The sequence below is a fragment of the Herpailurus yagouaroundi genome, unplaced genomic scaffold (assembly GCF_014898765.1).
Source record: "Herpailurus yagouaroundi ecotype Mexico unplaced genomic scaffold, PumYag 29, whole genome shotgun sequence".
Classification (NCBI taxonomy): domain Eukaryota; kingdom Metazoa; phylum Chordata; class Mammalia; order Carnivora; family Felidae; genus Herpailurus; species Herpailurus yagouaroundi.
In genome coordinates, this window is record NW_024412377.1 from 103,912,703 (window position 1) to 103,938,436 (window position 25,734).

A 25,734-nucleotide genomic window follows, 5' to 3' on the forward strand; every position below is an offset into this window, starting at 1 on the left:
AAGCTTGTTTAAAGCATCACCTTCCAGCTTTGGGAGATAAGAGCCCTTATTTATTACTGTCCGACAAGGACTGTAGCTAAGTCCCACATGAACCTTAATAACAACTATGAGATCAGGTACAAATAGCTCTCACACAAATAAGCAAACTAAAGGAGAGGAAGGGTAAATAATGTGTCCAAGGTCAAGTAATTGCTGGAGGGCAAAGCAAGAACACAACAACCCAAGCAGATAAGAGCGAGCTGGTCCTGTGGCAGCAATTAGAAATCTTGGGGAGACGCCTACATTTTGTTGCAGTCACACACACACAAAATCAGTTATGTTTCCATGCTTTTCTCTAACCACAAAGTGGCATTATTTTAAGTGTTTTCTAAAAACTACCCAAGTTACTTGGGCATTTTTATGAAAACTATTCTCATTAAAAGAAATGTTAATATGAGACAGAAGGGATAATACACCCCTGTATCTAATTCATTTGTCTTCTTTTTTAATGTTTATTTACTTTTGAGAGAGAGAGAGAGAGAGAGAGAGAGAGCGCGAGCGAGCGTGAGTGGGGGAGGGGCAGAGACAGAGGGAGACACAAAATCCGAAGCAGGTTCCAGGTTCCAAGCTGTCAACAAAGAGCCTGACTCAGGGCTCAAACTCATGAACTGTGAGATCATGACCTGAGCCAAAATCAAGAGTTGGACACCTAACCGACTGAGCCACCCAGGTGCCACTGTTCTTACCCTTCTTTACACACACACACCCACTCAGATCTTTACAGATACTTCAGATATTTCATATGAAGCATTTTACATTAATTCAAAGTACTTAAAATGCACTTACAATTAAAATACAAAATTTTATTAACAACATACAGACCAATCTCTTCTTACCCAAAACATTAATTTAGTGACAGTCAACCTAGAACAGGAGTACAGAGCCTATTATTCTCAACAGATCAAGCTTCTAATCCTAGTTTAATCACTTGCTAGTATGTGACAGTGGACTAATCTACCACATTATTTTTCTTTCCTGTAAAATGAGAATGAGAAATGATAACGTCAATAGAATGATATAAGGAATAAGTGATAATTTCACGTGTGTATACAATGTAACTTTTAGTATAAGTACCAATAGACTTAAATTTATTTCAAAAAATAAAAGGCATATATGACAAAACTAACACCTGTCATTTCTTGGTGGTGGATATATGTGTTTAAGTTTATTCATTTTTGAGAGAGAGAGTGAGCAGGGAAGGGGCAGAGAGAGGGAAGGAGAGAGAGAATCCCAAGCAGGCTCCATACTATCAGCGTGGAGCCTGACGTGAGGCTCAAACCCACAAATCGTGAGATCACGACCTGAGCAGAAACCAAGAGTTGGATGCTTAACCAACTGAGCCACCCAGGCACCCTGGATATTTGTATTTTTCATTTTCTATACTACTTTAAATTTTTCAAGATAAAGAGAAATTAAAATATTGATTTTGCCTTTTATCACAGAATCACCTACGTAAGGGAATCACTGTATGCAATTAACCTTTACTAACGACCACATCCTTTCACAACAGAATGTATGGAATGTTCTTTATAGAAGACAGAAGCACACATAAGAATCTCAGGTCAGAGGGGCACCTGGATAGCTCAGTTCAGTGTTGCCTCTTGATTTCAGCTTAGGTCATGATCTCATGCCTTGAGGGTTCAAGCCCTGTATCGGGTTCTGAACTGACAGAGTGGAGCCTGCTTGGGATTCTCTCTCTCTCTCTCTCTCTCTCTCTCTCTCTCTCTCTCTCTCTGTCTCTCTCCTCTCCTCACCCTTTCCCCCCCCCCCACCCCAACAATGTTTTTTTTAAAAAAAAAAAAAAAAAAAACAGAAAACCAAAAAAACTTAAAAAGAATCTCAGGTCAGACATGGAAGAGACTTCTGACATCTAACCTAAATCTCCTTTTTCCAAACTAGAAATATGCCTGGGTGCTTCTTTAAAGTTACATCCAGGGGCGCCTGGGTGGCGCAGTCGGTTAAGTGTCCGACTTCAGCCAGGTCACGATCTCGCGGTCCGTGAGTTCGAGCCCCGCGTCGGGCTCTGGGCTGATGGCTCAGAGCCTGGAGCCTGCTTCCGATTCTGTGTCTCCCTCTCTCTCTGCCCCTCCCCCGTTCATGCTCTGTCTCTCTCTGTCCCCAAAATAAATAAACGTTGAAAACAAAAAAAATAAAGTTACATCCAGCTGGTTAATACCAAACAGTCTTTAAGTACATTTGAAAAATGACTTTCTTGTTTTTTTATTTCAGAGTTCAACTTTATGACACAAGTTTACAATGGAAACTCATGCTATTTGGTTTTCTGCATTCAGGTGAACAGTACTATTTTGTCAGAACACTGGCAATTTTGCCATCTTCATAATCTAAGTACACGAACTTCCAAGAACAAAGAGATTTATATTTTAGCATGCATAAAAATGAGTTAAGTTCCTCAAAAGAGTCCTTACCATTTGGTGTGAATCCAAAAGGCACGAAAACTATAAACTACTACCTTTTGTAATAAGTATGTACAGCACATGGAAAATTAAGAATTTCTTCAATTTGAAGAAATGAACAATGTTATAAAAGAAACATTTTAAGGTTTATCTTTGGAAAATGATTCAGACTTGTATATAATGTCTGAATTGCATACTAATGATTAAAGGTTATTCTTCCAAAATTTTCACAAAAACCACTCTAAACTGGGGCAGGGGGGGATAAAAACAATCAACTTGGCTAGCTATATGCCCACTACTATCAGCTAATTTTACTTTACTAATAAAAATTTTAATTAAAAAAAAAAGAGTGGTGAGACCAAGGGCACCATCTGAAATAATTTGATGTTTTGTTGTATTGTGCTGTATTCTCAGACAAATCAGCCTTCTTATAACCGAAAGACTGGGAAATTCAGCAACCAGCACAGCAACCAATATAGTTTAATGCAATAAACTATATACTCAGATAAAACTGAGTGTAATTTTCCACATCTTCATATCAACAGCACAAATGATGTCAAACAAGTATATGAAAGAAAACACCAGGTTTAATACCTTATAAAATATGTACAGAACTTGAATATCCTCTTAAGACACGATCCAAGTCACAACCGAATTAGCAATGTAATCAGATATTCTGATATAATGAAAAAGCCTAGTTGGTTTAAAAAAAGGAAACAAACACACATGTAAACCATAAAAGATTTAAAAGAATTTTAGAATACACAACCAAATTCTAACCAGGTTTAAACTGTGATTTTTAAAAAGTGAATACCTGTATGTATTTACAATCTTTAAGTTTCACAATGTGTTATTTTTACATGATCTTTATTATCTGGAGAGCACACAACAATGAAAAGCTCTTTTAACCACTTATACACAGAAAACAAAAAAATGAATAGGGAGGTTGAGAGAATGCACTAGCCACAGGAGCTAAGGGAAAGGCCGAGGGACTTTAATTAATGGAGTCAAGTCGTAAAACAGACTTAACCAAAACTATAAGCCAGGAAACAGGCAGATTCACTTCAGAGCCTTCACTCCAGAGACTGGGTAGGGCACCCAGTCTCCCTACCTGAAAAGAAATGATTATAAATAACAGTTCTGAAAACAGATTTCTGGGAGGAATGGATGAGATCACCAATGTGAACCAGTGCGTGCACTTAGGTGTTAAGAAAACACTGCCTGAGTGTGCAAATTCATAGCACAGTTCACCATGGGACCTGCCTTCAAGGTTTAAAAACCTCAACCTATAGTCAGTCCTTAATATAAGAGCCGAAGTTTAAAGTACAGAATCCTTAATTGGAGTGTTCCGCCCAGTTGATTATCAAAAGCTATTTATAAAATGCTTCAATACTGATGATATTAAACTGATGATAGTAAAGCCACCAAAGGTATGTAATGTGACAAAGGTTTGTCTTCCTGGGTTAGAATCCACTCATTTTGCCTTCTGACAACATTGCAGAGATGTCAAATAACTTCTTAATCTCTCAAACAATGTGGTATCATCTGCCTTCTATGTCTTCTGTCTGTCATAATCTCCAACCATCTTCTTGATGTGCGACAATTTACTCTTCAACTGCTTGCAATAATTCCTCTTACTTTTGTAATCTGCAGACTTGGAGAAAAAAAAAAGCCAAGTAAACTTAACAAAATAAAAACAAGTTGTGTTAGCTGCTAGGAAGGCAGAGGTGAGCCAAAAAAAAAACCACAGAATGTTAGTCAAATGAAATTGTTGGGGTGTTGAATAGAGTAATATGCAGAGTGATCTGGCAGTTTCTCTGACCATTCTGACCAAACAGGCAATGGATTCTTTATGCTTAGTCATATCTTCTGAGTTTTACAAAACATATACTAATTTCTAGTGATTTATAAAGTGACCCCAAAAATTGACTCACCTTTCTGCTAACACATCATCTAAAAAAAAAATCAGTACCTATTTCAGATTCTGTGTCTCCCTCTCTCTGACCCTCCCCCGTTCATGCTCTGTCTCTGTCTCAAAAATAAATAAACGTTAAAAAAAAATTTTTTTTTTTTAAAAATCAGTAAAACAGGGGTGCCTGGCTGGCTCAGTGGATGGAACATGTGACTCTTGGTCTCTGGGTTGTAGGTTCAAGCCCCATGTTGGGTGTAGAAATTACTTAAAAATAAATAAAATCCTTAAAAAAAAATCAGTACAACAAAAACTGGCGATATCAGTTGACTTGGAAAAGGAGGAATGGTTAAAGATACAGGAAATTTTACTATATATTCTTTCATTTTATTTTTTTATTTTTTATGTAATCTCTGTACCCAACATGGGGCTTAAACTCACAACCCCGAGGGGTGCCTGGGTGGCTCAGTCAGTTAAGTGGCCGACTTCGGCTCAGGTCATGATCTCGCGGTCCGTGAGTTCGAGCCCCGCGTCTGGCTCTGTGCTGACAGCTCAGAGCCTGGAGCCTGTTTCAGATTCTGTGTCTCCCTCACTCTGAGCCTCCCCCATTCATGATCTGTCTCTCTCTGTCTCAAAAATAAATAAACGTTAAAAAAAAATTAAAAAAAAAAAACAAAAAACAAAAAACCTCACAACCCCGAGATCAAGAGTCATGTTCTACTGACTAAATTAGCCAGGTGCCCCACTATATAAAACTCTTGCATTTAAAATTACACTGTTTTGTGACCTCAAAAAATTTTAATATATAATCCTTTAAAAACAAAGCTTTAAATCAAGAAAGATTAATAACGCCAAGTGTTTACAAGGATATGGAGCAAAAGGAATATGCACACGTCAGTGGGAATATAAACTAGCAATCCAGGAAAGCTGTTTGACACTATTTAAGCCAAGGTTAGACAGACAGACCCAATGACCCTGCAATTCCACTCCCAAATATATCCTTAACATATGTGTGCAGATGTGCACACATTCAAAAATGTTTGAAGTTGCATTAATTATAAGAGCCATAATCTAGGAATAACCCAAAGGCTCACTAACGAAAGAATGGATGAATCAATTGTCTTTTATTTACCAAGTAAAAATAAATGAACCATAGCCACACACAAAAATATGAATGGGTATTCAAAAAGAGCAAAAGAAATTACACATGAAAAATACATACTATAGATGCTATTTACATCAAGTTCAAAGTAGGCAAAACTCATTTATGATGATAGAAATTAGGATGGTAGTTATCTGTGGGGAGAGTAAAAATTGGAGGGGAGTTCCAGAGGGGGTTGCCTAGGAAACTAGGAAATATATTTCTTCATCTGGGTGCCAGGTACAAAGGTATATGGTGGTTGGTGAAAATTTACCAAGTTGTGCACTCAGAATTTGTGCAAGTTTCTGTATGTATACTTCAACTTTAAAAAAAAAAGCTTGGGGCACCTGGGTGGCTCAGTCGGTTGAGCGTCTGACTTCGGCTCATGTTATGATCTCGTGGTTTGTGGGTTCAAGCCCCACATCGGGCTCTGTGCAGACAGCTCAGAGCCTGGAGCCTGCTTCGGATTCTGTGTCTCCCTCTCTCTCTGCCCTTCCCCTGCTCGTGCTCTGTCTCTCTCTCTCTCTTTCTCTTTGTCTCAAAAATAAATGAACATTAAAAAAATAAAATAATCTTAAAAAATCAGTATTGGCTATAGTTGCAAACAACTGAAATGAAGGTCCTAACTTCTCAGGTACAGTTTTCACCTTGTAATGATAAGGCCTTTTGTCATAATCAGTGCTTGTGTGACTAGGTATTCACAGTCATTCCAAAGGTTAAATAAAAAACACATACTAGAAACATCCTCTCTGAAAGAATCTTACAATCTGGAATACTTACTCCCTTCACTTGCTTCAGTCTATTGTACTCATCAGCAGCAGCCTATCAAGGAGAAACACAATAGAATATGTTTAGGAGGGAATCTTCTCTTTCAACAATGACATTCCTGATGTTATATTCTGGAGCTAAAACTGCCAACAATACCCCAAATACAGGAAATTAAAATAATGAAGTCTTTAGGTCCTTAAAGTTATTATTCATATAGTCAGCAAGAGAGCCTGGAGGAAGCCAGGACAGAGGAATTTAAGACCTATTCCTCACATTCCATTCCCATAGACAGGTAATGGTTCTGTTGCTTCTCATCACTCCCCATGCGGGTCCATGGGCCGTGCTGACCCCACAGAGATCTTCTGTCAAGTGTAGCTGTCATCTGGTTATACCCCGTTATGAAACTGGTCTGAGCTCCCAGTAACTACCCCGTGTATGCATATTACATATATCGTTAAGTGAACGTGTTATATTATACATAAATAATTTGAGCAACAAAATAAAGTAGTATTGGATTATAACCCAATGTATAAAATAGATATATTTATGAGTCAATACTGGTATAAGTGAATGATTAAGTAAATGGAAGGAAGTAACCAATTTCTCATGCACAAGAATTCCAAATAATTTGTATAGGTACACAGTCTTTAAAGAGCTGGAACATAATTCTCCATTCCTTAGGTGTGATCTATGCATAGTGACTTCCTTCACTATGAAAGTATGGAAAGGGGGATTAAAAAGGAAAGAGTAACTTTCATGGACAAACGTAACCTCAGCCGGGGGAGGAGGGGGGGGGAGATAACTTTTTATCAAAGACGGTATGTGTCTAGGTGCACTTTTGCATGAAGGGGATATTTAAACAAATATTTTGGTGACAGTCAGGAGGCAGAATTTAAGGTAGTTTATCTTCCTGTACCCAATTCTGTAATGTTTAATAGTTTACAGAAAGAATGAACAGTGTTTTAAAATAGAAAAAATAATCCAGCTATTTTAAACAGGAAGGGATATATGTACATAGCCTTTTGTTTTCTATTTCTTACTTAACTACATTAGTACACTCTTCAATTTGGAAAGACTTTCATCTGAGACTGGACTTCAATTATTTCTCAATCAATCAATTTAAAAATTACTAGCAAAATCTGAATCAACATTAATAGAAAGGATACTGTATCTTCATAAATTAGAATGACATCATATATAATATACAATTATCAGGTTTGAATTTACCATGTAGTCTTCACTGTCTTCTCTATAGTCATCCAACTCTTTATCCAGACGAGAAAGTTCTTTATTGATTTCATCAAGTTCTGCCTGTAAGCTCTTGTATTCCTGCAGGCCAGTGTCAAAACTTCTCTTGTAGAGTTGTCTTTGTTGATCTGAAGTGATAGGTGGATATTCCCTAAAAATTCAGTAAGAAAATGACTACTTTTGACTCCAGCAGACATAAAATCCAGTATTTCTTCAGCCAAGACAATAAAGCTGGTGGGACGTGAGAGTGACATTCTCCTGTTTTCTTTTTCTTGCTTATGAGAGGAAGGTGAGAAGCAAGTGAGTTCTCTTAAGAATGATTCTACTTAGAGGCGCTTTAATGGCTCAGGTCATGATCTCACGGTTCCTGAGTTCCAGCCCCCGCACTGAGCCCTCTGCTGTCAGCGAGGAGCCTGCTTCAGATCCTCTGTCTCCCTCTCTCTCTGCCCCTCCCTTGCTCGCACTCGCCCCCTCTCTCTCAAAAATAAACATTAAAAAATGTTAAGCGTCCGACTCTTGGTTTGGGCTCAGGTGATAATCTCATGGGTTGGGAGTTCGAGCTCAGCATCTGGCTCTGAGCTGACAGCATGGAACCGGCTCAGGATTTCTCTCCTCTCTCTCTCTCTGCCTCTCCTCTACGTGCACTCTCTCTCTCCCTCAATCAATAACCAAATAAACTTAAAAAAAAAAAAAAAGAATGAATGATTATACTTCTACATCACTGGTTATGGTTTTAAAAATACTGTGCTTAGGGGCACCTGGGTGACTCAGTTGGATGAGTGACAGACTCTTGATTTTGGCTCAGGTCATGATCTCACAGTTCCTGAGTTTGAGTCCCGCATTAGACTCTGTGCTGACAGTGCAGAGCCTGCCTGGCAATCTCTCTCTCTCTCCCTCTCTCTCCAGTCCTCCCCTACTTGTGTTTTCTCTCTCTCTCAAAATACATAAACAAACTTAAAAAAAATTTTAAAAGGGGCACCTGGGTGGCTCAGTTGGTTAAGCATCTGACTCTCGCTCACACACTCTGTCTCAAAAATAAATAAAAACATTAAAAAATTAAAAAAGAAAATACTATGCTTAGGGGTGTCCCTGGGTGCCTCAGTCAGTTGAGCACCTGACTTGCTCTCAGCTCGGTCTTATCTCAGGATTGTGCCTCATGTTGGGCTCTGCATTGGGCGTAAAGCCTACTTAGAAAAGAAATACTATGCTAATATAATTTTTAGAAATAAAATTGAAAATCATTTATGAAATTTGAGGTTCAAGTCATAGGAACTTATTTATTCTGAAAATACAACACCATGTGACAATAGAATATGTCTAAAATCTTACTTTTTTTAAATGTTTATTTATTTTTTTGAGACACAGAGCATGAGCAGGGGAGGGGTAGAGAGAGACAGAAACAAGAATCCGAAGCAGCCTAAAAGCTCCAAGCTGTCAGCACAGAGCCCAACACGGGGCTCAAACTCATGAACTGTGAGATCATGACCTGAGCCGAAGTTGGACGCTCATCCGACTGAGCCTCCTGGGCACCCCTGAATTTAAAGTGTGAAAACTGGAATACTGGAACACAAAGTGCATTCCCACCACTACGGCAGCAGAAGAACTGGCTGGTAGCTGGTTGTTTTCTGCCACCAACTACAATCTTCAGATTCTTTTTTCTTTTTCCAACTTAACTTGTTTTCCTCCACAGAAATGGCTTATTTTAAATCCTTTGATGGTAAGATCAGACATTAAAATGTACATGTACAAAAATGCATGCTCCTTGTACAAATAATCCGGTGATGCATGCAATTCTGTATCCCTTGTATCTCTCAAGAGACTAGCCATTCTTTACATTTCCAGGTGATGCTCTTCACTAATAATCCACTGAGGAAACACTCTGACTTGTTTCACATGATGTAGGAACTTCACGGCAATATGGAATTTCAATTTTTACACCGAAATTGGCCTCCTATCTTCATTTTACAGAGGGGAGAAATTAAATGACTGCTCAAAAGAGAAACAAGAAAACAGTTTCTTAAAACTTTTCATTTAGATGTTCCATGAAACAAGTTAGGAAAGTATTTTATAGCTAGATGACTGAACATGGCCAAGAACTCTGTTTTTTTGTTCTGTTTTGTTTTTTAAGTCCATCCATTTATTTTGAGAGAGAGAGAGAGAGCGAGCGAGCATGTGAGCAGGGGGAGGGGCAGACAGAGAGAGAGAGAGGAGAGAGAGAATCCCAAGCAAGGCTTGATCCCACAAACTATGAGATCGTGATCTGAGCCAAAATCAAGAGCCGGACACTCAACCTACTGAGCCCCCCAGGGGCCTCTTGGCCAAGAACTCTTGTGGGAAGAAGGGAAGGTGTGGTATGAGAACCACCAGGGAGGCGATGTCAGGCTATGCTACACCACCCACCTCTCACAGCTTGAGAAGCAACGCTGTGACTGACCACCATCCAGACCACAAATGTTTCTGATTCGTGTCCCGTTTCTCAGGACACTTGGGCATAAAAGGGCTATACACCATACATGAGGATAGTTAGTGATGATGAAGTATAACTAAACCACCAACACACAAAGGAACTTAACCACAACCTTGGCCAGAACACTAAATTGTAAACTTAATTGTTTACAAAACCGTTTGCCAAAGTCCTCTGGATTAAACTTTTAAAAGAATCTCTGGTCTCCCCATGAAACCTTAACTTCAAAGTAAATGCCAAAACAAAGCCATAGCTCTGGGCTGGGAATTATATAATCAGTAACAAAAGTTCCTCCATACCTGTGTTTTATTTATTTGAAAGACCTTTCTTGGGTGACTACTGGTACAAGTAAAGAGTGAAGTTCATCAGTCATTTTGTGAAAGACACTGAGAGTGTTTTTAAGACGCAATGGAGCCAAACGTATCCCCTCTACATCAATCTTTATTACAAAAGAGCACTAAAGAAAAGAACCTCTTGAAATACTATCTCCAGTCCTGGCTGTGCAGGAACGATATCCTACCACCCAACTCCAATTTGGCAGGCAAAACCCCAAAGCTGACTGGCCCAGGTGACCCATCAGACAGATGTGCGAGTGGTCCCAACACGAGGTGACCCCGTACCTGATCCAGTCCTCCTCCAGCTCGTCGCAGGACTCGCCCCCGGTCGTGTAGTCTGTTTCATAGTGGTCCTGCTCCGGCCTCTTGGACCTTCCCGCCCTTCCTTTCGTAGGTGCCCTTTTTGAAGGCGTCTCAAAGTTACCACTGCCGCTGTAGCGAGGCTGCCTGAAGTCGTCCACCGGTGAAGTCACTGGAAGCTCCTGCACCACCTCAGGCACCCTAACAAAACAGTCATCGTTTTTCAGGGGTCACAGGTACACCACAGCTCTTTGCCAGCAAGTGCGCTGTAATCACAAGGAGCAGCCACAGTAAGCAGTAAGAGACATCTAAACGTAAGTGCGTTCATTCACGTAAGCAGCTCATGTTCCCAACACGGAGCAGATCCGCAGTTTCCCGTGTTCGGTTTCGCACCAGCTCAGATACTCTGAGACAGACCAGTAGCTTTAAGGTTCCGACGTAAGGGGAGCCCATGTGTAAACATTCCTAAGCAGGATGGATCTAAGACTGCACTTGAGGAAGCCCAGGCTGATCTGGAAGAGGTGTTCACCCGACCTGTGCCAGGGACTGACTCCACAAAAGGCAGGCAGGAAAATAATGCTCAGGATTCTTTTCTACAGGTTCTTCCAGTTTCACCGAATGCTAAGCGGTCAAGAGAAATGCACGTACATATCTACTTTCAGAAACTGATTCTCAGAGGTAAGCATATTGTAATACTAATTTTAGACTCCTGTGTATCAACTTTCTTTTCAAGATACAATCTTGAAAAAACTAAAGAGACTAAAAATTTAAACAACTGCTATGATAATCCTGCAGCCACGTAGACTGAATGGCCTGGAAGTGTTATCATTAGACTTATTTTCCCAATTGCATCAGTTCTGTTTTGTTTTTTTGTTTTTAATTTTTTTTTTAACATTTATTTATTTTTGAGACAGAGAGAGAGCATGAACAGGGGAGGGTCAGAGAAAGAGGGAGACACAGAATCTGAAACAGGCTCCAGGCTCTGAGCTGTCAGCACAGAGCCCGACACGGGGCTCGAACCCACGGACCGTGAGATCATGACCTGAGCCGAAGTCAGACACTCAAACGACTGAGCCACCCAGGTGCCCCTTGGTTTTTTTTTCTTAATGCTTATTTATTTTGAGAGAGAGTGCAAACATGCAAGAGTGGAGGAAGAGCAGAAAGAGAATCCCAAGCAGGATCCAAGCTGTCAGCACAGAGCCCAACGCAGGGCTTGATCCCACGAACCGTGAGATCGTCACCTGAGCCGAAATCACGAGTCTGAAACTTAACCAACTGAGCCACCCAGGCACCGCCCACATTGGAATTTTACGTGCAAATGTTTGTGCCGCAAGCATAAACATGAAGTCAAATGTGGAATAAAACACCAAGAGCTGTGGCAACAGTAAAGCACTTCTGAGTAACAGCAATGCGAAACTTAACTTTCCCTGATAACACAGCTAAAGAAGGTCAAGAAGAACAATGAAAGAACACAAAGGTTATGCCTGAGACTTTCCACCATTGGCCTGCTATTCAAATCAACTAGCAAAAATGTCTGAAGACTTTTGTTTTCTTATTGCTTTTCCACTTACAGAAACTATAATCTTTTTTTTTTTAACATTTATTTTTGAGACAGAGAGGGAGAGGGAGAGAGAGAGAGATGGAGAGAGACAGAGAGTGAATGTGTGTGTGTGTGTGGGGGGGGGGTGTAAGGGGCAGAGAGAGAGGGAGACACAGAATCCGAAGCAGGCTCCAGGCTCTGAGCTGTCAGCACAGAGCCCAACACGGGGCTCAAACCCACAAACCATGAGATCATGACCTGAGCCGAAGTTGGACACTTAACTGACTGAGCCACCCAGGCACCTTGACAGAAACTATAATCTTGAGCTTTATCTATGAGGTGTGCTCTATTTTCTAGGTGATCCAGAACTGCTTGATTCTAACTGTTGTCCAAATCTTCAGATTTTTTTAAAATGTTTATTTTGAGAGAGTCCCAGTGTGTGTGCATGTGAATGCATGCACAAGTGGGAGAGGGGCAGAGAGAGAAGGAGAGAGAATCCCAAGCAGGCTCCAAGCTGTCAGCACAGAACCTGACACGGGGCTCAATCTTACAAACCGTGAGATCATGACCTCAACTGAAACCAAGAGTCAGACACTTAACCGATTGAGCCGCCCAGGTGCCCCAAAGTCTTCAGATTTCTAATCACGCTTAGTAATTTCTTGTAGAATCCTAAAGCTTTGGGATGTGTGTGCATAGTTGGGGGTGGTGGTGTGATTTATTCCTTCTGCTGGAATGTATTCAGGTTCCTGAAGCTTAGGGTGCTATATTAACGCTACATCTAAAGGAGGGAAAATGTGACTTTCTCCATGAGTCAATGAGTAACAAGTTCCTAGACACTCTGCCAAAACTGCCTGGTATTATGCTCCTCGTTGTGGGAATGCAGAAGGCTTATTTGAGGGAGTGGGGACTAGAGGAGGAGAAAACTAAAAAGCAAAACAAATTAGAAAAGAACAAAACCTAAAACATTAAAATGGGCATCCTCTCATAATTGTGTTAGATACTTATATTATAAATCCCGACTTTGGGAGCTTTCCACCTCCCATTCTCCTACATACTTTGAAACTCTAGAGGATAACTTACTTGATATGGCATAAAACTTAAAAACAAAATGCTTAGCAAATATATATAAATTCAAGAGTTAGGGAATTTTTGTACTGCCAATAATCTTTGAGCCTACTTTTATTTCTTTTTTATTTCTTTTATTTTTTAGGTTTATTTCCAGAGGGAGAGAGAGCACAAGCAGGGGAGAAGCAGAGAGAGAGAGGAAGAGAGGGTCTGCACTGTCAGCACAGAGCCTGATGTGGGGCTAGAACTCAGAAACTGTGAGATCATAACCTGAGCTGAAATCAAGAGTCGGACGCTTAGGGGTGCCTAGGTGGCTCAGTCAGTTGAGCGTCCGACTTCAGCTGAGGACATGATCTCACAGTTTGAGTTCAAGCCACATGTCGGGCTGCTGACAGCTCAGAGCCTGGAGCCTGCTTCGGATTCTGTGTCTCCCTCTCTCTGTGCCCCTCCCTGACTCACACTCTGTCTCTCCCTCTCTCTCTCTCAAAAATAAATAAACATTAAAAAAAGAAAGTCAGACACTTAACCAACTGAGCCACTCAGGTGCCCTTGAACCCACTTTTAGATACAAGTCCTGTTAGGTCATAATCTGCATACCCCAGAAGAGGCAACCAACTGTATACTTTCCCTGGTATCCAACTCAGTATCCAAGTCCAGAAGGTCACCCTTTTGTATTGTCTTTTTTATTCATTTGTTTTATTCACACACACACACACACACACACACACACACACACACACACACACCCTCACATGCATTTGGTGTTCCTATCTTGTCCTGACTCTCAGTGTAGCTACTGTGCACTGTCTTCTGTCCCTGATAGATCGCAACCTCCATGACAACAAGGATTTGCTATTCCAGGGGCAGCTACCCTACTATGTACCTGGCAGGTGTTCAGGATCATTAATGAATTGAAAACACCTTCACAAGAATTCTGATGACACCCAGTATCAGCGAGGGAAGAGAAACAATGCATGATCAACATCAGTGTCCTATGAGCATAATGTCCATGATGTCCATGGTACTTCAGAACTGTCACCATTATCGGGGGGGAATATCTAAGCCTTGTCCATCAGAGAACTCCATCTCCCTGGCCTCAGGAAAGACAATGATCCAAAAAGGGCTAATCAAGAATCTTTCAACAGGCTGTATATGTAAGCTTTGGAAGAGGGCATTCCATTTTCCAAATCCTATGCTGAAAGTTCAGTTAGCGTAGCCTGGAAAATGTGGATGACCATTTTGCTCTACAGACAATAAAGCCCACAGAACAACAGGAGCCTTGCTAGCCTCTGAGTTTCTAGATCATGCCATTCTCTTTTTCTTTTTTGATGTTTATTTATGTTTTGAGAGAGGGAGAGGGACAGGGTGCAAGCGGAGGAGGGGCAGAGAGAGAAGGAGACACAGAATCTGAAGCAGGCTCCAGGCTCTGAGCTGTCAGCACAGAGCCTGATGCGGGGCTTGAACTCATGGAACACGAGATCATAACCTGAGCCGAAGTTGAACACTCAACCGACTGAGCCACCCAGGAGCCCCTATGCTTGTATTTTTTTAAAGGAAAATATAAGTAATGTACATTTTGGCCAGCATATTTATTTTAAAATAGCCTCTGGAAGGTTATATAAAAGAAACTGGTAACACCAGCTGCTCCTAGGAAGAGGAACTAGGTAGCTGGGGACAAAAGCTATCCTTCTGTCCATTTAAGATTTTACATTACAAAGGTACTGGCTTATTCAAGAATTAAGCTAAGATTTTTCAATGGTTCCAAATGAACTTGCGAAAATATCTTGGTTTTCATGAAAAGACAGCATGTGGAATGCTATGTAACCATTCAGGCTTTACAATTAGAGACACAGCTGGCCACAAGATGCATTATAAATATTTCTCATGTATGCACAGAAGTCATGCAACTCCTAGCCTGAAACTCTTAAAAGGACTGTGTCTCTACCGGGTATACCCTTGCCCCTCACAGCCTCAAGTGCTTTGGATTTGTGTCAAAATCCACACAGAATGAGAAGAGAGAAAACGCTTCTCCTCCAAATCATTCACAACTGATAGCAACAGGAAGGTCAATTGTGAAGACCAAAACAAAATATGTATCGAGGGTAAGGCAAACTGACAGTGTGTTTCCCACATTCCACTCCAGGGTAATAATAAAACCTACTGTCTCAAACTGAGTCCATAATTAACTCAGCTGCTGGTGTCACCTTAAGGGGTTCTAGGCGCCCAAACTACCACACACTCAGGGTTGATCTCTATATTAACTGCCCCATTAAAAGGAGGTGGGGCAGGGAGCTGTGGATAAAACTTTGAAAGTTTTCCAGCAGATACACCTTTAACGTAAAACAATCAAAGCAATTAAAGGAAAGGTGTTTTTTTTTGTTTGTTTTTTTTCAGTCTACAAAGGAATTTGGAGTTCTAGAATTACATATATAAGAAGATGGGGCGCCTGGCTGGCTCGGTCAGTGGAGCATGCAACTCAGTCTTGGTGTTATGAGTTTGAGTCTCACGCTGGGTGTAGAGAATACTTAAAAATAAAATCTTTAGGGGCGACTGGGTGGCTCAGTCGGTTAAGCGGCCGACTTCGGCTGAGGTCATGATCTCGCGGTCCGTGAGTTCGAGCCCCGCGTCGGGCTCTGTGCTGACAGCTCAGAGCCTGTGTCTCCCCCTCTCTGATCCTCCCCTGTTCATGCTCTGTCTCTCCCTGTCTCAAAAATAAATAAAACGTTAAATAAATAAATAAATAAGTAAGTAAGTAAGTAAAATCTTTAGGGGTGCCTGGGTGGCTCAGTTGGTTAAGTGTCCGACTTTGGCTCAAGTCATCATCTTGCGGTTCCTGAGTTCGAGCCCCACATGGGGTGCTGTGCTGACAGCTCAGAGTCTGGAGCCTGTTTGGGATTCTTTGTCTCCCTCGGTCTGCCCTCCCACATTCTCATTCTGTCTCTCTCTCAAAAAATGAATAAACATTAAAAAAAATCTTAAAAAAAAAAAAAAGAAGAGCAATTTATCATCCCCTGGCAAAAATCACATCCAGTCAGTAACAGTCTCTCCAAACCCCCTCCTTCACTAGTCATTAGGATGAATTAGCATCAGGCTTTAGGGTAAACTAAAACCACCATGGAGATACCATTTCAGTAACCATAATGGCAGCTACTCTGGGCCAGAAACTCCCTGTGAGGTTTTTTACGCTACTTGTAACTCTAAACGTGGAGGCCTCATCAGTTTCACATCCCCCAGGACATGAAGGATCTAGCACAGCAAGTGAGATCTCAGAATTCCTGAATTCAAACAAGGTCTGCTCCTTTAATAAAAATGTCTGTGGCTAAGGGTAGATCAACCAGCAATCTTCCCTTTCCATTAAATGAGCTCTAACATGGGGCACCTGGGTGGCTCAGTCGGTTAAGCATCCGACTTCAGCTCAGGTCACGATCTCGCGGTCCGTGAGTTCGAGCCCTGCGTCGGGCTCTGGGCTGATGGCTCAGAGCCTGGAGCCTGTTTCCGATTCTGTGTCTCCCTCTCTCTCTGCCCCTCCCCCATTCATGCTCTGTCTCTCTCTGTCCCAAAAATAAATAAATGTTGAAAAAAAAAAAATTTAAATGAGCTCTAACAGTGACAGGCAAGGAGAGACACAACCACACACAGTTCCACTATCAGTAACGTCCTTGACCCTCACCTCAACCTCAAAACCAAAATCAGGAAGAGAACCATGTTTTTAGAGTGGAAAAAAACCCAACTTACCCTTTCTCTATTAAACCAACGAGAGAAAAAAAGAAGCACTTTCAGCTTAGATGGGGAAAAAGACCCCACCAACTCACAGCCCCTCTCCCCTCATCTTCCAAGTAGCTGCAAGCCTCCACCAACAAGGCCAACATCAGTCTCCAGTCTTTGGGAAAGTGTTTTTCTGTTTTGTGTTGTTTGTTTTTTAAGGCAAATGGCACAACAAGAACTGATTTATCAACACCAGCAAATATTCATTTTTGTTTAGACTCATTCTACCTGAAGAAGGAAGCTGCTACTTACGGTGTTGATTTATAGGAAGACTCTGGATATGACCTTCTGTCATTCACTTTACCGTTGGAGGAGTAAGCCATGGGGCTGTCCACTCTTTCCACATAGTCAGAAGGGGGAGGAGGCATGTCTTGTGTGCCAGCAGAAATATTTTTAACCTACAGAAACAAACCCAAGAGATACAATTATCATTGAGCCTGTAATTTAAAGGGGAAAGAAATGGAAGAAAAATATCAGATATAAAATTACCTAATACTTATTGGGCTCATTAAATACTATTAACCTGTGATGACTACCTTGTTAGTGTAAACAATCAAATCAGTATTGTTACCAACACACAAATGATGCCAATTCGTTAGCTTAACAAGTCCAGAATGAATTACAAAAAAGGAAAAAAAAAAAAATCACAATGACCTGACTCTTATCCTGATGTGATTAGGCAGAATCATTATCCATGGTAATTGTTCCACCCCACATTTGAAAGATTAATCTCATCGTTTTAAGTTTATTTATTTATTTTTGTGAGACAGAGAGCATGCTCATGCACAAAGCAGGGAAGGGGCAGAAAGACAGAATCCCAAGCAGGTTCCACACTGCTCAGAACCCTTGACCTAGGAGATAGGACCTGACTGAAATCAAGAGTGCTATGCTTAACTGACTGAGACACCCAGATGCCCCGAATCTCATTTTTTCTAGGCTAGGTCTGGGTTAGGCAAGAATTTTCATTTGTAGCAAGTTCTAAGGTAATGTTTATGCTGTAGTCTGGGCACCACACTTGGAAAACCATGAATATAGGACAAAAGACACTGGATCGTCTTTTTTTTTTTTTTTTATTAACGTTTATTTATTTTTGAGACAGAGAGAGACAGAGCATGAATGGGGGAGGGGCAGAGAGAGAGGGAGACAGAATCTGAAACGGGCTCCAGGCTCTGAGCTGTCAGCACAGAGCCTCACACGGGGCGCGAACTCATAGGCTGCAAGATCATGACCTGAGCCGAAGTCGGATGCTTAACCGACTGAGCCAGCCGGGCGCCCCAAAAGACACTGGATCTCTTAACCCATCCACACTAAATATGTAATGTTAAAACCACAGAAGAAATTAAGAAGCTTAAACTGATGATTTCTGCTATAGTTCTTTTTTTGTTTTGTTTTTTTAATCTTTATTTTTGAGAGAGAGAGAGAGAGAGAGAGACAGACACACACACACACACACACACGTACACACATACACACACAGAATCCAAAGCAGGCTCCAGGCTTTGAGCTGTCAGAACAGAGCCCGACGCAGGGCTCGAACTCACGAACTAAGAGATCATGACCACAGCCAAAGTCGGATGCTTAATGAACTGAGCCACCCAGGTGCACCAGGTGCTACAGTTCTTTAATAAGAGATTTATTTTCCTTTAACATACATTCTCAATGCCTCTATTCTTAATAGCCTACACAGTAGAGTCCACGATCACTGCCTTCCTTCTCTACTTTACTACCTATTCCATTCTGACGTGTAAGTGAATTTGTCCTAGAAGGTAACACATGTTGAGATTATGCACTGTTAACGTGCAAGATTTCCCAAAGGATCTGTCGGAGAAAAATTTAAATTATCAGTAAGCATTGCCAATTAGATTCACAACATTTTTTACAAAGTTTACTTATTTATTATTTTTTTAGTAATCTCTATATCCAGCATGGGGCTTGAACTCATAACCCTGAGATCAAGAGTCACATGCTCGTCTGACTGAGCCAGCTAGATGCCCCTAGATTCCCAATATTGACTGCTGGAGTTCAGGTGGTAGATCCAACACTTTCTATTTCATTTCCAATCTTTAAGTTGTTATATATTACTCTGCAAATAATAACTGAGAAACCCAGGTAAGTCACTTAGTTGTTACAAAGTAATAGAAATAAGGTGTGGGAAAAACTAAAAGTAACTCCACAAAAATTAGTAATGTGAAAAAGAGCAACTTTTCAAAAATAAGGAGGAAATTACTGGTTTAGCTTGGTAATGAAAACAATGACATGAGATTAACTTGAGCTCACTGTAGATCTGCCAATGACAAGTTCTAGAAAGTCTGTCTCTTTTCTTCAAGAAATAGGGAAACTACCACTTTTATTCAACATAGTACTGGAAGTCGTAGCGGCAGCAGACAAGAAAAAGAAGTAAAAGGCATTCACATTGGTAAGAAGTAAACTTTCACTATTCGAAGGTGACATGATTGTACATATAGAAAACCCTAAAGACTCCACCAAAATACTACTAGAATAAATGAATCCAGTAAAGTTGCAAGATACAAAATCATTATTGAGAAATCTGTGGCATTTCTTTTTCTTTTTTTAAACACTCCTTTTTTAAAAAAAAAAAAAAAGTTTATTTTGAGCGACAGGGCAAGCAAGTGAGCAGGAGGGGTGGAGACAGAGGGAGAGAGAGAAAATCCCAAGCAGGCTCCACACTGTCAATGCAGAACTTGATGTGGGGCTTGAACTCACAAACCATGAGATCATGACCTGAGCTGAAACCAAGAGTCAGACGCTTAACAAACTGAGCTACCCAGCCACCCATGTTGCATTTCTATGCACTAATAATAAAGTAGCTGCAAGAGAAGTTAAGAAAACATTCCCATTTACAATTGCACCAACAGGTATAAAAAATACCTAAGGAATAAATTTAACCCAAGAGGTGAAAGACCTGTACTGCAAAAACCATTAAAAAAATTGATGAAAGAACTTGAAGATGACACAAACAAATGGAAAGAGGTTACATGCTCATGGATCAGAAGAACCAATATTGTTAAAATGTCCATATTACTCAAAGCAATCTATAGATGTAATGCAATCCCTATCAAAATATCAACAGCGTTGTTCACAGAACTAGAATAATACCAAAATTTGTATGGAAACACAAAGACTCCCAATAGTCAAAACAGTTTTGAGAAAGAAGAAAGCTGGAGGTGTCACAATTCCAGATTACAAAATATACTAAAAAGCTGAAATAATCAAAATAGTACGGTACTGGCACCAAAACAGACACATAGATCAATCGAACAGAACAGAGAGTCCAGAAACAAACCCAAACTTATACGGTCAATTAATCTATGACAAAGGAAGCCAAAATATGCAATGGGAAAACACAGTCTCTTCAACAAATGCCACTGGGAAAACTGGACAGCTACATGCCAAAGAATGAAACTGGGCCACTTTCTTACAACATACACTAAAATAAACTCAAATGGCCTAAAGACCCAATTGTGAGACCATAAAACTCCCGGAAGAAAACATAGGCAGTCATCTCTTAGGCATCAGCCACGAAAACATTTTTCTAGATATATTTCCTGAGGTAAGACAAAAGCAAAAATAAACTACTGGGACGACACCAAAATAGAAAGCTTTTGGACAACAAAGGAAACAATTAACAAAACAAAAAGGCAACCTACTGAATTGGAGATTTTTGCAAATGATATATCCAATAAGGGATTCATATCCAAAATATATAAAGAACTTACACAACTCAACATCAAGTAAAACCAAATAATCTGATTAAAAAATGGGTCGAGGACCTGTTAAGCATTTTTCCCAAAAAGACAAACAGATGGCCAACAGACACATGAAAAGAGGTTCAACATCACAAATCACCAGGGAGATGCAAATCAAAACCAAAATGAGGTATCTCCTCACACCTGTCAGAATGGCTAAAATAAAAAAGAAGTAATAAGACAAAACACCAAAAAATAATAACAAAAAGATAAGAAATTGGCGAGGATGTGGAGAAATAGGAACCCCTGTGCACTACAGGAGAGAATACAAACCGATGTATCCTCTTTGAAAAACAGTATGGAGGTTCCTCAAAGAATTAAAAACGGAAAGGCCATATGATCCAGGAAGTCCACTAGTGGCTATTTGCTCAACAAAAATAAAAACACTAATTTGAAAAGATACATGCACCGCTACGTTTACTGCAGCATTATTTACAATAGCCAAGACACGGAAACAACCAAAATCTCCACTGACAGATGAACAGGTAAAGAAGATGTGACATATATGCACAATGGAATAATATTACTCTGCCATAAAAAAGAAGGAGACCTGGGGGCGCCTGGGTGGCGCAGTCGGTTAAGCGTCCGACTTCAGCCAGGTCACGATCTCGCGGTCCGGGAGTTCGAGCCCCGCGTCGGGCTCTGGGCTGATGGCTCAGAGCCTGGAGCCTGTTTCCGATTCTGTGTCTCCCTCTCTCTCTGCCCCTCCCCCGCTCATGCTCTGTCTCTCTCTGTCCCAAAAATTAAAAAAAAAAAAAAAAACGTTGGAAAAAAAAAAATTAAAAAAAAAAAAAAGGAGACCTGGCCATTTGCAACGACATGAATGGACTTGGTATTACACTACGTGAAATAAGTCAGATCAAGAGAAATACCTTATCATTTCACTCATATATGAAATTTAAGAAACAAAACAGAGAAAAAGACAGAAAAACAGGCTCTTAAATACAGAGAACAAACTTCCGGTTGCTAGACGGGAGGTGGTTGGGGGGATAAGTACATTCAAGAGGAATAAGGGGTACAAACTTCCAGTTACAAAATAAGTCACGAAGATGAAAAACACAGCATAGGGTATAGTTAATAAGACTGGAAAAATCTTGCTTGGTGACAAATGGTGATTTCACATCATGAGGAGCATGGAGTCAAGTGCAAAATTGTTGAATCATTATGTTGTACAATGTAACACTGTATGTTAATTATACTTCAAGAAAAAAAGAAATTCGGGGTGGGGGGAGAAACTACCTACTTCATAACATTCTTTTGACAATCAAATCGGATGACAAGGTCTCATATTTGGCACAGTACCTTGATGAGCATTGTAAAACCTCACAAGATGCTGGATTCTGAAATTAAAGCTACTGGATCTAAACAAAGAATTTTTGTAAGTATTTGAAGGTGACAGCAGACTTTTAATGGGGTTATTTTGCTATTATAAATCCTTGCAATTAGGTTCAGCATCAATGCAGTGTATTTCCCTGAAACACACACACTTTACGCTTTGTTTTCCATTATGCATAGCATCAAAACATGACCTCCTCCTTTCCTACCAAGGAAAGGTATGTGTTATTGCACCACTTTATAGGAGGTATTCTTTTTTTAAAGTTTATTCATTTTTGAGAGAGACAGACAGTGTGAGTGGAGAGGGATAGAGAGAGAGGGGGAGAGAGAATCCTAAGCGAGGTCTATGCTGTCAGCGCAGAGCCTGATGCAGAGCTCGAACTCACGAAACGATGACATCATGACCTGAGCAGAAACCAAGACGCGGATGCTTAACCGAATGAGCCACCCAGGCGCCCAGAGCACAAGGTATTCTTGATTGTTTAAAGAATGGAATCCTTTTCTTCTGAAAGTGGAGTTTGTCTGCAACTGGGAAACCAGTGGGTAGGTTGCAAGGGAGTGTGCTTAGATGTCACCACAGCAGGGACCGGGACAGGTGGGAACCACTCTTGGCTCCCACTGAATTCCCTAGGACTTGACACCATCAGCCAAGCTTCACAGGCACATGCGTTGCCAAGTCAAAGGTCTATTCTTATTCTGGACACTTCATCAGAATTTAAAACGACCTCCTTTTCTTAAAAACCCATTTAACCCTTTTCCAGGTTTTCCCCCTTTACAACCTGAACGGAGACTGCAAAGCTCTACTGACTCTGGCAAAGCCGAAACCAAAACTTTATTAAAAAAAAAAAAGATGCCTTGGTGTCCTTGTAAACTTCTTACAGCCTGCAATGGAATGTCCTTCCCCTTTCTTTGCCAGCTAATCCTTAATTGGGCTTCAAGTCTTGGCTCACTACTCCCTGGAGGCTTTGCACACATGTCTCTGCTGGGAGAGGCACCCACCTGTCCTCCTAGCTCCCTGAACACCTGTGCACACAAGCCTCCCACCAGAGCACTCGTGCACTGCGGAACAACTGCCCCCACACAGTATGATGGCTTGCTCCCATGGTCTCTAACTCCAGGGGGCAGTGCGCTTTCTTAAAGCCACCGCTGCCTGCCTGCTTACAATGTGCCAAACAATGCACTGACAGATGGTTTAGTAGGCTCGGCCTTACAGGTAAGTACTATTTTTCCCTTTTTAGAAATGAGGAAGCTATGACAACTTTCCCAAGGACCTACACCTAGTAAATGGTCATGTGGGACTTAAAATACACCACTCACGTGAAAGCCTCTGTGACAATCCACCATCGCAACCTGGGCAGCCTCCTACCTTCCCCTTCGGGTTTCCAGAGCCCAGCACGGTACCTGGCACAAATCAGGAGCCCAGAGTTGTTGCCTAAAGGTTACCTTATTTATTACTGCTGTACTTCTACACTGTGTATATTCGAAAGTCTTATCAAATGCAGCTGCTCTGAGCTGACCTTTATCTCTTAGAGTCAGCAGAACTGGACTAGCCTGACCAACTTCACCCTCCAGCACAGGGCTCCCATTTCTTTTTTTTTTTTTTTTTTTTTATTTTTTTTTTTTTTATTTTTTTTTTTTTTTTGGGACAGAGAGAGACAGAGCATGAACGGGGGAGGGGCAGAGAGAGAGGGAGACACAGAATCGAAAACAGGCTCCAAGGTCTGAGCCATCAGCCCAGAGCCCGACGCGGGGCTCGAACTCACGGACCGCGAGATCGTGACCTGGCTGAAGTCGGACGCTTAACCGACTGCGCCACCCATGCGCCCCAGGGCTCCCATTTCTTAAACCTTTTTTTACACACATGCACAAAAAATTCCAAGGCAGCGCGCTTGTTTTGCCAGAACACATATTCAAGTTAGAACAATGGAGGGAAGATTAATTATTAATATGGCCGCTGCAAGAAGGGCATGCAAATTTATGATGCATTGCAGATTAAAAAAAAAAAATCCCCAGCCAGGCCCAAAGATGAATAAGCAGCAGTCTTTGTCTTTAAAAAGGAGCCTAAGAATCTAGAGGCCGAGGTGAAATGTATTTGTAAAAACAAGGAGTAAGGTATTTGTTTCCTGTTTATACTTCATTTTTCCCAAAGAAGCTAAAATACTGCGTTCCTCATATTACCGATGACAAGTGAGTATAAACCTGCTGCTTTCAAAGGACAGAAGGGGGGAAGCCCCAGTAGGGCCTGACCAGGTGACAGTGATTTACACAAGGAGTCTTCAGCCTGTGTTCCTGGGGTGAGCAAATGGATTTCTGAGCTTCACTGTATTACAGACAGGGTGCCCAGCCCACCCACAAAACCTGATGATATGACTTGCTTTTTTTTTTTTTTTTTTAATGTTTTATTTATTTTTAAGGGGGTGGGGGGAGAAGGGCAGAGAGAGGGACAGAAGATCTGAAGCAGGCTCTGCACTGACAGCAGCGAGCCTGATGTGGGGCTTGAACTCACAAATGGTGAGATCATGACCTGGGCCAAAGATGCTCAGTGGACTGAGCCACCCAGGCGCCCCTAGCTAAAGTTCTTTAAAACAAGCAAACAAACAAAACCAATCATTCTAATGACTGTAGTAAATTTTTAAAGCTTTAGAACCAGAGAAAAATGAGGCTTAATGCTATAGAGCAAACGGTGAACAATTTTCCTCCAATAACTCAAGAAAAGCTCTGTCTCCCTCTCTCTCTGCTCTTCCTCCACTCATGCTGTCTCTGTCTCTCAAAAATAAAATAAAACATTTTTTAAAAATTAAAAAAAAAAAAAGAAAAGGGGCGCCTGGGTGGCTCAGTCGGTTGGATGTCCGACTTCAGCTCAGGTCATTATCTCACAGCTCCTGAGTTCTTGTGCCGCGTCGGGCTCTGTGCCGACAGCTCGGAGCCTGGAGCCTGCTTCGGATTCCGTGTCTCCCTCTCTCTCTGCTCTTCCCCCACTCATGCTGTCTCTCTGTCTCTCAAAAATAAAACATTTTTTAAAAATTAAAAAAAAAAAAAAAGGAAAAGCTCTAAGATATTAGGGTCAAAAGAAAGCGGAGTGAAACGTTAAGTAAGTAAAATTTGTCTTTTAATTACTGACGGGAAAGAAAAGTTTGAGAGTCCATCAAGCCTGGAGATGTGGCTCGGAAGCCCAGTGGACTCTTGGGCCAGGCAGGAGGGCTGATCCAGCAGACTCCCACCCCAGGGCCCTCCGGTGGGGAGGAGACCTAAGTGAAGGGGGAGGGACACTGCAGGCAGCAGAAACCCACCCAGTGGGGCCCAGCTGGCTTCCCTTAACTGGGTTCTACTTGATGAGGTGCTGGCAGTGGCACCCCACCCCACGCCACCCCACCCCAGACTTTCAAAAAGAGAAAAACAACTGGGGTGGCTCAGTCGGTGAAGCGTCTGACTTCAGCTCGGGTCACGATCTCACGGTTCCTGAGTTCGAGCCCCGCACTGGGCTCTCTGCCATCAGCCCAGACCCCCCTTCTGGATCCTCTGTCCCCTTCTCTCGGTGCCCCTCCCCCACTCATTCTCTCTCTCAAAAATAAACGTTAAAAAAAAGGGAAAAACAAGACACCAGAAAGAAACACAGACACGCTAAGAGGCTGCGGAGAAAAAGC

General features: G+C 41.3%; 1 protein-coding gene across 2 annotated transcripts in view; it reads right to left on the minus strand.

Moving 5' to 3' along the window:
• Positions 1-2,243: 2,243 nt before the first annotated feature.
• The window catches only part of OCLN (occludin), a 57,855-nt gene continuing 34,364 nt past the window's right edge, over positions 2,244-25,734 (minus strand). For both annotated transcript variants that reach the window (XM_040451364.1, XM_040451371.1), the window contains exons 5-9: positions 17,241-17,386; positions 10,604-10,819; positions 7,499-7,670; positions 6,284-6,325; positions 2,244-4,107 (exon numbers count right to left, since the gene is read on the minus strand). In XM_040451364.1, coding sequence (XP_040307298.1) covers positions 4,006-4,107; positions 6,284-6,325; positions 7,499-7,670; positions 10,604-10,819; positions 17,241-17,386 — 678 coding nt within the window. In that variant the 3' untranslated portion in view covers positions 2,244-4,005. The remainder of the gene's footprint in view (positions 4,108-6,283; positions 6,326-7,498; positions 7,671-10,603; positions 10,820-17,240; positions 17,387-25,734) is intronic.